This window comes from Centruroides sculpturatus, unplaced genomic scaffold, assembly GCF_000671375.1.
Source record: "Centruroides sculpturatus isolate CEXI.00-Female unplaced genomic scaffold, Cexi_2.0 scaffold295, whole genome shotgun sequence".
NCBI classification, from domain to species: Eukaryota; Metazoa; Arthropoda; class Arachnida; order Scorpiones; family Buthidae; genus Centruroides; species Centruroides sculpturatus.
The window spans coordinates 311,847-324,713 of NW_019384603.1; the positions used below are offsets into that span (position 1 = coordinate 311,847).

At 27.0% G+C, this 12,867-nt stretch overlaps 1 protein-coding gene across 1 annotated transcript in view; it reads right to left on the reverse strand.

The window, feature by feature from the left end:
* The window catches only part of LOC111625078 (cohesin subunit SA-1-like), a 119,497-nt gene that overhangs the window by 88,698 nt on the left and 17,932 nt on the right, over positions 1-12,867 (reverse strand). Inside the window, exon 6 of the mRNA XM_023368108.1 lies at positions 11,144-11,267. Within this exon, the coding sequence (XP_023223876.1) occupies positions 11,144-11,267 (124 nt within the window). The remainder of the gene's footprint in view (positions 1-11,143; positions 11,268-12,867) is intronic.

A 12,867-nucleotide genomic window follows, 5' to 3' on the forward strand; every position in this document is an offset into this window, starting at 1 on the left:
CTACTGTCAAGTTTTAGGAAAATATTTACAGCTACACTTGCGGAGAAATTTAAAAATTGGATAGAGACAAATAAATATAAGAATCCTACGCAATATGCTTTTATAGAAAACGGCGAAACACAAATGGCTCTTTTCATTTTGTTAACAGCAATTCAGTTACAATTACTGAAGAAAAGACAGAAGGTATTTGCAATGTTTTTGGACTTAAAAAAGCATTTGACACAATTAGCATTAAGTTGCTACAAAAGAAATTGAGTAAATATAATGCAAGTAGCTACTTTATAAAAATGATTGACCAATTATATGGAAAATATGATGTAATTATTAAACAAAATAATATATACTGGAGATCTTTTCATACAAATAGAGGTTTATTACAGGGTGATTCCTTATCACCATATTTGTTTAATTTTTACTTATTTGACTTAAATAACTGTTTTTTAAGAGAAGAGGATGGAATATATATTAATAATATGAGTATACACTCATTGTCATATGCAGATGACATAGTTATAATGGCGCCTACTGCCGTAGCTTTATGTAGGAAAATACAACAAATAGTTGAATACTTAGATAACCTGAAGGTTAAAATAAATCCAAGTAAATCAGAAATTATGATTTTTAGAAATGGTACAAATCCTCCAAAAAGATATAAGTCCTTTTATATCAAGAAAAAATAAGAATTGTAAATGAAAGTAAATTTCTAGGGATAATATTTACGTCAAATTTATCTTTCAACAAACAGTATAAGAATACAGTAGCCAAAGCCAGAAATCTAATAAATAATTTGATGGGATTATTTTGTAAACTAAAAGTAAGAAATGTTAAAACCCATTTTCAATTATTTAACTCATTAGTGATAAACTCTCTGTGCTGTGCTGCTCCAATTTGGAGTCTAAACAATTTTAATGATATGGAAGAAATTCGAAATATTTTTATTAGAAGAATATTTCAACTTGAATTTAATATTCCTGGTAGTGCGTTGCGTCTAGAATTAATGAGGTATAAACTTAATACAATACGGATTAAACATTATATAAAATTTCTACAAAAAATGATTAATGCAAAAGATTTGACAACAAAACTTGTATATTTATTATATAAAAAATCAAGAATTAAAGATATTAGGCGCAATTGGATAACGCAAATATCAAAGATCTTTAATATATACGGGTTCTCGATAGAATTAGTGTTTGAATATCTCCAAAATAATAACCAACGAATCAGTCAACTAATGTATAGAGTAACGGGATACTCAATAATTCAAGATACAGAAGATATTCAAAAAAGAAAAAATAATAATTGTTATTCTGAGATCTTTAACTTCCCATCAATTAATAATTATATGAAAACTAACATTGCACTTAATGTAAAAAAATTTTTTACAGTTTAGACTTCAAGAAATCAAAAAAGACTAATGATTAACGATAAGTACGTAGAGTATGAACAATTCAACTGTCCAATATGTAAGACAAAACTATCAAAATTACATTTATTATATGTAAGCGAGGAGAATAAAGAACATGAACTAAAAACTAATAAAGAACAAAATAATAATTGTAAGGAAGAAAAAGAAATGTATAGAAAGTTGGATAAAGCCAGTATTAGCAAAATATATAGATACTATAATAATGTTAGAAAAAGTTTTAAAAATATGATTACTAAATAATAGAAATGAAGAGAAAAGAAATTGTAAAACTAATACCTCCTGTAACAGGCTATAGCCCCTTATATGCAAATAAAATTTTGTTTGATTGATTGATTGATAATTCTACATTTATTTGAATAAATAAGTGATTTCACATTATATATCAATGTTTAGTAATTTTTAAAAATTTACCTTTTTCAATTTTTCTTTTTTAATTAAAAAAATAAAACTGTTCATTTACATTTATTAAAACAGAAAATAGTATTTATTGAAAATTTATTTTTACATTTAGTACATTTAGAGTCATTTTTATTAAATCAAATTTTGCTACTTATGTTAATACTGATCAGAGAACACAACACTACCACAGAATGTCAGTCATAGTATGTTTCTTTTCTATTTCTTCTTACATACTATTTTCTTTTAGTTTAAAATTTTTCAGTTTAATTATACAGTATAATCTCCGAATAGCAGACACCACCAGGACTGAAAAGTTTGTCTGCTATTTGGAGGTACATGCCGACAGCTAACTGTATCCTAACCCGGTCATCACATAGGGAAGAATACAATGGATTACAAAAACATCAAATTTACATTAGGTATGTGAATATACCAAAAAGTATATTTAGCATATATAATTAAAATATATATACACTATATTATTTATTTTTTCAGTTGTAAAAATCTCATTTTAATTAAATCATGTTTAAATGTTGAGTTATGAAGGTGTTTTGAGAAGAGATCTGTTCTTGAGATGATTTTGATCTACAGAAATCTGTCTTCAAGTTATCCACTTCAAGGGATGGTAAATATATTCAGAGTTGTTACATTTATAACATAATTTATGATTTAATGAACTAATAAAAATCAATACAGGATTTGTTTGCTTTGTACATGTAACTTTTTGAACATTTTTGTTATTTTCAGTAACTGATTTATTAAATATTACACTTTAGCCACCACAAAGCTGATAAACAGCATTTGTTTGGCGAAAGTTCAAAGGTCGTGTTACAAAGGCAATTTGCCAACCATTTTAAAGCGTGAAAAGATATTCAATTTTCTTGCGTTTATGACATCATTTATGATCTTAAATTTATTTTTATAACTACAATACTACAGTTCTTGCCGAATAAATGAATAACTCAAGAAAAGTTTGGTTCCTTTATAACATAAGCTTAATTCCAACAATAAGACAGAAGTTTAATAACATTAATATGTTTAATAATAAATTGGTGATTGACAACTTAACCAGATTACTTCAGAGTTCTCTAACAGATAGAACATTGTTTGACTTCTTATAACCTGCTCTCCTCTCCTATTCCTATTTTAAACTAGTCTTTATTTGATGCCTACAGTCAAAATCCATCATCTGAAAGAGTATTTGAACAGATTCTTTGTTATTGTCTTAAAATATTTCTTACATAATTAATTCTTTTGAAGTATTAAAGGCAGGACATTGTGTTTTTGTAAGGTTGGTTATGGACAACGGCATCCACTCACTATTTAGAGGTAAATATAATAAATGTCCTATTTGAAGAGTCTGGGAATTCTAAAAATGTCCATTAAGTAGAAGTGTCTGCTATTCGGGAGTGTCCATTAACATAGGTTTCACTCTATTTATATATTTATAAAACATATAATTCTGAGATCTTACTTTGTCATGTAAAGTCCATCCAATATATTTCAAATAACTATCATCAAGAAAATGTTGATGAAATTTTTTCATCCACTGGCCAATTTCATACATACAAATCGATCTTATTTCTGGCAGTGTGTCTCTAGAAGAAAAAAATGAAATTCAATAATGTAATTCTTCTGTAACTTATATTTATTATTTTACTAATTATAAACAATTTTTAAATTTATTTTATTTATATTCATTACGTAATGCTATATAGCATGAGATTACTACCCCATTCATTTACCCATAAAAAAATACCACACGTAACAACAGGTAAAAAACAAAACAATAAAATACACGTAAACTATTAATAACTAATGAATAAGAGGTAAAATTTACAAAATGTATATAATTTCTAAGCTGCATATAACATATAAACATTAAAAATTATAACAAGATACCATTGTACTTCTTTTATTACATATACATACTGTAACTTATAAAGGACTTTTTACACGTAAATGTAAAAAAAATAAAAAGAACTCCATGTTTAAAGTTGTTCAGGGTGTCTACTAGAAGCTAGTTTTGAATATACCTGAGTTTTACATACTTTTTTTTCATTTTTCATCTGACAATTGTCTTGTTATACACATACAAAGGTGGAAAAATACAAAACTAACATCACAGGATTCATAAACAGAACTTATTTATTCTCAACTAAGTTAACACCCCAAGCTTCTTCAGTGCTTCCGCAATTATTGAGTACATTGTGTCTTTTAAACTTTCTTTACTATTCCCTAAAGAAGAAAGTTTACAAGTCATAACAACAAATCTGCTATATTTATGAAATTCTTAATACCATGTTTACGAAGAGCAATCTTATCATAGCAATTTCTTCAAAATTTCTATTTCTTCATCTAGGCTAGCAACTTCTGCAAGAACTTTTTACTTTTTCTAAGATAATTCTCCTATATTCTTCCTTATAAGACATCTTTTCTTCTGCTTTTCTGTTTCCTGTTTGATTCTTTTACTCTTCAGAGCCTCCTTCCTTCACTTACATTTCAAACTGACAAAACTAAGACCTTTGAAATGAGATTTGGTGCAACTTCACTTTTGATTTTTATTATTGTATACTACTGTTTGCCATTAATTACTCTTAGTTCTTATTTTCTATTAGGCATTCTGAATTGATCAAAAATCCAATTTCCATCTCAATTGTTCAGAAGCTCAATTGGAATTTTCCATTTTCCAATGTTCATATGGGACCAAGTGAAACATTGTCTGTGAGCATTGGGTTTTCTCCAGACAGATTTCTGTAGATCAAAACCATCTCAAGAACAGATCTCTTCTCAAAAAAATCCTTGGGTTTATCAACCTGTCTGGATTCAATTTCAGGTCCTCCACAGTGGTAAGCTGAGGACTTTTCTTCCTTAGTCATCCAACTTTCATTCATATGCCTATTGTCCACCAGGGGTCATGTGTATGAAATCATTAAATGCTAGATTAAGTAGTCATGTGTTTACTCCTCATCAACAGGCTGGTGTATGGAGTTTTCTGGATTTTCTTCACATGCCTAACATCTAAATAGGACCAGTTTTCCATAGATGTTTCCAGAATCTTCTTATTGCATTGTCATATCCCATTAAATCAATCATGTAATTATTAGTCCTTCTCAAGCAGTATGATTATTTAAAGAGCATTAAAACTAAAGCAAGATTAAATGAGTGATTGTGTTCATGTTTAAAATGTTAATACTGTACAGTATCTGAAGAAAAATCAATAACTTGATAATGTTATTTATGCAGCACATACATTTTGCTTGATAAATCTTAGAATAGGCACAAGTTATTATTATTATTCCTGCAAATCTAGATTAAGATTTTTTCAAGACAAAAACTACTCACTACTATATTTTGGACATGTCTAAATTGGACACATTCTTATGGAACCAAAAAATGTCCAACTTACAGAGGTTTTACAGTATTGTAAGTGAATAGCTTAATTCATCAAGAACTGAACATGAAATGTTATTGTTTTGTACAGAGATAAGTTCTTTATTTTAAAAGTGAACTGCTTATGACAAATTCTATATGGTCATTATAACACTACTTGCTTCCACTATCTTGTAAGATTGTCAGACATTCCAGTAAAAACTTATTAAACCATTCAACAGTTCAACACTTGTGGATGAAATTGATTAATACTAGAATTGTATTCATTAATACTGTTTTGGATAAATTTATTTTAAGGCTGAAAGACATGAGGAAGGTGACTAGAATATTGAGATCAGCTTATAAATTTCAAAATTGGAGTTGATAATTTTTAGATTGTCAGCATAAACTATAATTTTAGAGTTAACATAAGAAATAGTAACAAATATTTATTTAATCAAGCTAGAACAGTAAAGTGAATGTCAAAATGGTTTTTTAAAAAGTCTAATAAGAGGGAAAGTATAACTAAATTGAATGTCCTATTAATGTCAATATATAAAGTTGTATATATTGACATTAATAAGGCATTCAATTTGGGTATAACAAATGTAGATCTTTTCATCTCAAAATTCTTGATTAATGTATTATAATAAAAATGTAATAATATAAAAAAAATTCCAAGATAAATATTTAAATAACTTTTTCAAAAAAACCAATATATTTGAATGTTTTTGAAGTTGAATCAGAATAAAGTATATTAAAAACAACACTATAACAAATTCATTTGTTAAAATATAAACATCAAAATCTATTTATATGTAAATAATATTTTAAAATTAAAATCAAGTTGTTATTTTATTACTTAAACTAATTCACTGATTTGTCAATATCAAGCACCAATACATTAAGCCTCTATTGCTGTCTACACTTTCATCTATTACAAGCTTGCCCATATTGAATGGCTCCAATGTTTTGTTAAGCAGGCTCGATGTCATCCAGCCATCCACAGCATGGACAAAGAAAAAGAAATGATATTTTATTTACTATCTACAGTAAATTATGAGGTTCAGATTCAAATCAGAATCTCCATGACAATAGGATATTTGACTATGTAGCCAGTAACTAGCTTATTAGTTAAAATAATTAAAACTTTTTATTGACTAGATCATCATATTTTAATCCTTTTCAAAGATAAATTTTTGTTAATTTACATGTTCCTGATGTTGCCAAATAAATTTATAAATCATATCTTGTAAAAATTTTGATGCTGATTCAAAATTTAGAAACAACCAACCAAGAACCTTTATCACAAAAAATGAACTTTACATTTCTGTGTGCATATATTTATGTTATTTAACATATATTATTATGCAAGTTAATTTAAAAATAACTTAAAGTAAAATCTGTTTATTTTTGGTTGCATGTTCCCATTTCCCTATTTACTCTGTGTTAAAATGATCTCATTTAATGCTATTTCATTTAGTGCTTTGTCATTTAGGAATGTATCCACTGCGTTAAGTGAGGTCTTACTGTATTTGAATAATTTTGACGTATTTTACCATCAAAAACACGAAATTAAAGAACTATTATGTACAAAACAAAATCAAGACTTTAGAACTAAATTAAACAATCTTATGTTAAATCAAATGTATAAAATTGATGGTTTTTTTTTTAATCAAATTGCCAAAGAACTAAAAAATATGTGATAAATTAATAGAATTAAAATATTGTTCATTAATTATATTACTTAAACTAATTCACTGATTTGTCAATATCAAGCACCAATACATTAAGCCTCTATTGCTGTCTACACTTTCATCTATTACAAGCTTGCCCATATTGAATGGCTCCAATGTTTTGTTAAGCAGGCTCGATGTCATCCAGCCATCCACAGCATGGACAAAGAAAAAGAAATGATATTTTATTTACTATCTACAGTAAATTATGAGGTTCAGATTCAAATCAGAATCTCCATGACAATAGGATATTTGACTATGTAGCCAGTAACTAGCTTATTAGTTAAAATAATTAAAACTTTTTATTGACTAGATCATCATATTTTAATCCTTTTCAAAGATAAATTTTTGTTAATTTACATGTTCCTGATGTTGCCAAATAAATTTATAAATCATATCTTGTAAAAATTTTGATGCTGATTCAAAATTTAGAAACAACCAACCAAGAACCTTTATCACAAAAAATGAACTTTACATTTCTGTGTGCATATATTTATGTTATTTAACATATATTATTATGCAAGTTAATTTAAAAATAACTTAAAGTAAAATCTGTTTATTTTTGGTTGCATGTTCCCATTTCCCTATTTACTCTGTGTTAAAATGATCTCATTTAATGCTATTTCATTTAGTGCTTTGTCATTTAGGAATGTATCCACTGCGTTAAGTGAGGTCTTACTGTATTTGAATAATTTTGACGTATTTTACCATCAAAAACACGAAATTAAAGAACTATTATGTACAAAACAAAATCAAGACTTTAGAACTAAATTAAACAATCTTATGTTAAGTCAAATGTATACAATTAATGGATCTTTTAATCAAATTGCCAAAGAACTAAAAAATATGTGATAAATTAATAGAATTAAAATATTGTCTACTAACTATGTTACTTAAAGTAAAATATTTAAAAGGAAACTAATGACAAAAATGTACTACTAAATGATTATTGTAATGTTATTGTTTATCTTGAAGAAAATGTATACTAAACGATTGTTAGATAACAAATATATACTAATAAATTACTGGAAAAATATACCCCCTGTAACAAAGCTTACCCTTAATGTAAATAAAAATATTTATAATAATAATAATTTTGACATATTTTGTTAAATATAATACTGTAAAAGAAAATATTTCATAAATATTGTTTACATTTCATCTTTAGATGAACATAACATAATTAATACATTTAAATAATTGCCAATTTACTAAAATATACATAAATTTTCCTTCTTTCAACTTATATTTATGATTTTAAAATCAATATTAAATTAGTATATTCAAATTATTTTAAAACAGAAATTATAATTTAAAAATTAAATCATAATCAAATTTTTGAATTCTGTTTCAGATTCAGAAGATACGAAACCTTCATGAAATTTTCTGATATGATAAAAATGTATTTTATTCTAAATCACGAAAGTAATAGAAAGTATGCTAATAAATTAAATATATTTTTAAAATTAAACTATATATTACACAAACCTGTAACGATGAACAAACACACTCTTGAACATATACGTTAACATATTTTTTATCTCTTCCATATTTTCTTCAAGCTATAAGAAAATTTTAATATAATATTAATAATTATAATTTTATTGAATCCATATGCTGAAACTATCGTATAATAAAGAAAATTTACATTTTTCTCACACTTTTCAGCAGTAACTGTTTAATAAACAAATGTTTTCAGCCATATTAAGGGACAGCTTGCATCAGCTTAAGCTAATAACGAAATCAAACGTCTATAACAGGTTCAAAGTTTTCTGCTATAGATGTTCAATTTCATATCAGCTTAACCTGATGCAGGCCCCTGAATGTGTCTGAAAATGTTCATTTATTAAACAGTTACTACTGAAAAGTGTGAGAAAAATGTAAATTTTATTTATTATAATTATAATTGTTAGAAATATTAACATAAAAGCAATAGCAATCAAATAAAAACTTTAAATTTATAGTATACAGTATAGATTATAAACTTTAAAAAATATTTATAAAAAATTATCATAAAATAAATTATTTCATTTGTCTTTATAGAAAATAAATAAATATATATCATTCATAATTCATATCTCTTTCCAAAATTAAAAAATTTCATCAACGATGTTAAATTTCTTAACTATAATGCAAATAAAATTATTATTCTTACTTCCTGTCTCTTGCTCATTAGCATTTCAAGTCTTTCTGTAGCTCGTTTATCTCTATTTTTTTGACGCTCTGCTTCATACTGTCTTTGAGTATTATCCAAATTAATACTCAGATTAAGTGCTACATCTACTAGAGCAGTCATTAATTTCATTGCTAAATAAAAAAGAAATTTAATAATTATGTATTCTAATTTTGTATTTAAATATAGAAAACAAAATCCTTAAGTCAATTTTTCTCATAGTCTGCCTTAAATGAAATCATCATTGATTATATGGTCAGAGCATTAAAATAATCATCGAAATATAATGCAAGTACATAAAAAAATACTCTCATCATTTTAAAATTAAATAATTTATTTATGCATTAAACAGAAAAAAATAAAGAAATATGAAAATTAAAAGTAATTTCTGATTATACTTGAAATTTTTAATAAGAAAAAACTTTTGTGGTATCAATTATTGGGATTTATATTTTTTACATAAAGCAGTATTGTTTGACTTAAAGAATAAAACTAAAATGTTTATTATTAAACTAGCTGCAAGTACCCGCTTCGCTGGGTTTTTATTTGTTCATACATATGTAATACAGTGGAACCCCGGTTAACGAATGTCCTGGTTAACGACCAAATCGGTTAACGAACTTTTATTTTGCAAAAAATTTGTCTCAGATAACGAACGTAACGGTATTTTGTGTCAAATTTTAGTTGGTGTTAGGCATGCGCGAGTTAAACATTGCTTTTCCAAGTGTTTGTGCTATGCTTCCTTTTTCAGTTTTGTGATTTATATATTTAATCAATATGGCATCCAAGAAAGAAAAAAGTCATAATAGTGGCAATAGAAAACGACAACGCAATATAAACGACAATGCGCTATCGCATTTGAGAAAAATTTTGATTAAAATAGTAAGACAATCAACTTTAGATCAATTTCTTGTTCCTTACGGAAAGAGTTTGTTTGTTTGTTAAGTTATGGCAACGCAACACTTGGGCGATCTGCCTAGGGGAATGCCTTCTGGGAGGTGTTTTTAAGGGAAACTGGCCCCTATTTAGGCGTTACAGACGTGNTATTTTTTCAGTTGTAAAAATCTCATTTTAATTAAATCATGTTTAAATGTTGAGTTATGAAGGTGTTTTGAGAAGAGATCTGTTCTTGAGATGATTTTGATCTACAGAAATCTGTCTTCAAGTTATCCACTTCAAGGGATGGTAAATATATTCAGAGTTGTTACATTTATAACATAATTTATGATTTAATGAACTAATAAAAATCAATACAGGATTTGTTTGCTTTGTACATGTAACTTTTTGAACATTTTTGTTATTTTCAGTAACTGATTTATTAAATATTACACTTTAGCCACCACAAAGCTGATAAACAGCATTTGTTTGGCGAAAGTTCAAAGGTCGTGTTACAAAGGCAATTTGCCAACCATTTTAAAGCGTGAAAAGATATTCAATTTTCTTGCGTTTATGACATCATTTATGATCTTAAATTTATTTTTATAACTACAATACTACAGTTCTTGCCGAATAAATGAATAACTCAAGAAAAGTTTGGTTCCTTTATAACATAAGCTTAATTCCAACAATAAGACAGAAGTTTAATAACATTAATATGTTTAATAATAAATTGGTGATTGACAACTTAACCAGATTACTTCAGAGTTCTCTAACAGATAGAACATTGTTTGACTTCTTATAACCTGCTCTCCTCTCCTATTCCTATTTTAAACTAGTCTTTATTTGATGCCTACAGTCAAAATCCATCATCTGAAAGAGTATTTGAACAGATTCTTTGTTATTGTCTTAAAATATTTCTTACATAATTAATTCTTTTGAAGTATTAAAGGCAGGACATTGTGTTTTTGTAAGGTTGGTTATGGACAACGGCATCCACTCACTATTTAGAGGTAAATATAATAAATGTCCTATTTGAAGAGTCTGGGAATTCTAAAAATGTCCATTAAGTAGAAGTGTCTGCTATTCGGGAGTGTCCATTAACATAGGTTTCACTCTATTTATATATTTATAAAACATATAATTCTGAGATCTTACTTTGTCATGTAAAGTCCATCCAATATATTTCAAATAACTATCATCAAGAAAATGTTGATGAAATTTTTTCATCCACTGGCCAATTTCATACATACAAATCGATCTTATTTCTGGCAGTGTGTCTCTAGAAGAAAAAAATGAAATTCAATAATGTAATTCTTCTGTAACTTATATTTATTATTTTACTAATTATAAACAATTTTTAAATTTATTTTATTTATATTCATTACGTAATGCTATATAGCATGAGATTACTACCCCATTCATTTACCCATAAAAAAATACCACACGTAACAACAGGTAAAAAACAAAACAATAAAATACACGTAAACTATTAATAACTAATGAATAAGAGGTAAAATTTACAAAATGTATATAATTTCTAAGCTGCATATAACATATAAACATTAAAAATTATAACAAGATACCATTGTACTTCTTTTATTACATATACATACTGTAACTTATAAAGGACTTTTTACACGTAAATGTAAAAAAAATAAAAAGAACTCCATGTTTAAAGTTGTTCAGGGTGTCTACTAGAAGCTAGTTTTGAATATACCTGAGTTTTACATACTTTTTTTTCATTTTTCATCTGACAATTGTCTTGTTATACACATACAAAGGTGGAAAAATACAAAACTAACATCACAGGATTCATAAACAGAACTTATTTATTCTCAACTAAGTTAACACCCCAAGCTTCTTCAGTGCTTCCGCAATTATTGAGTACATTGTGTCTTTTAAACTTTCTTTACTATTCCCTAAAGAAGAAAGTTTACAAGTCATAACAACAAATCTGCTATATTTATGAAATTCTTAATACCATGTTTACGAAGAGCAATCTTATCATAGCAATTTCTTCAAAATTTCTATTTCTTCATCTAGGCTAGCAACTTCTGCAAGAACTTTTTACTTTTTCTAAGATAATTCTCCTATATTCTTCCTTATAAGACATCTTTTCTTCTGCTTTTCTGTTTCCTGTTTGATTCTTTTACTCTTCAGAGCCTCCTTCCTTCACTTACATTTCAAACTGACAAAACTAAGACCTTTGAAATGAGATTTGGTGCAACTTCACTTTTAATTTTTATTATTGTATACTACTGTTTGCCATTAATTACTCTTAGTTCTTATTTTCTATTAGGCATTCTGAATTGATCAAAAATCCAATTTCCATCTCAATTGTTCAGAAGCTCAATTGGAATTTTCCATTTTCCAATGTTCATATGGGACCAAGTGAAACATTGTCTGTGAGCATTGGGTTTTCTCCAGACAGATTTCTGTAGATCAAAACCATCTCAAGAACAGATCTCTTCTCAAAAAAATCCTTGGGTTTATCAACCTGTCTGGATTCAATTTCAGGTCCTCCACAGTGGTAAGCTGAGGACTTTTCTTCCTTAGTCATCCAACTTTCATTCATATGCCTATTGTCCACCAGGGGTCATGTGTATGAAATCATTAAATGCTAGATTAAGTAGTCATGTGTTTACTCCTCATCAACAGGCTGGTGTATGGAGTTTTCTGGATTTTCTTCACATGCCTAACATCTAAATAGGACCAGTTTTCCATAGATGTTTCCAGAATCTTCTTATTGCATTGTCATATCCCATTAAATCAATCATGTAATTATTAGTCCTTCTCAAGCAGTATGATTATTTAAAGAGCATTAAAACTAAAGCAAGATTAAATGAGTGATTGTGTTCATGTTTAAAATGTTAATACTG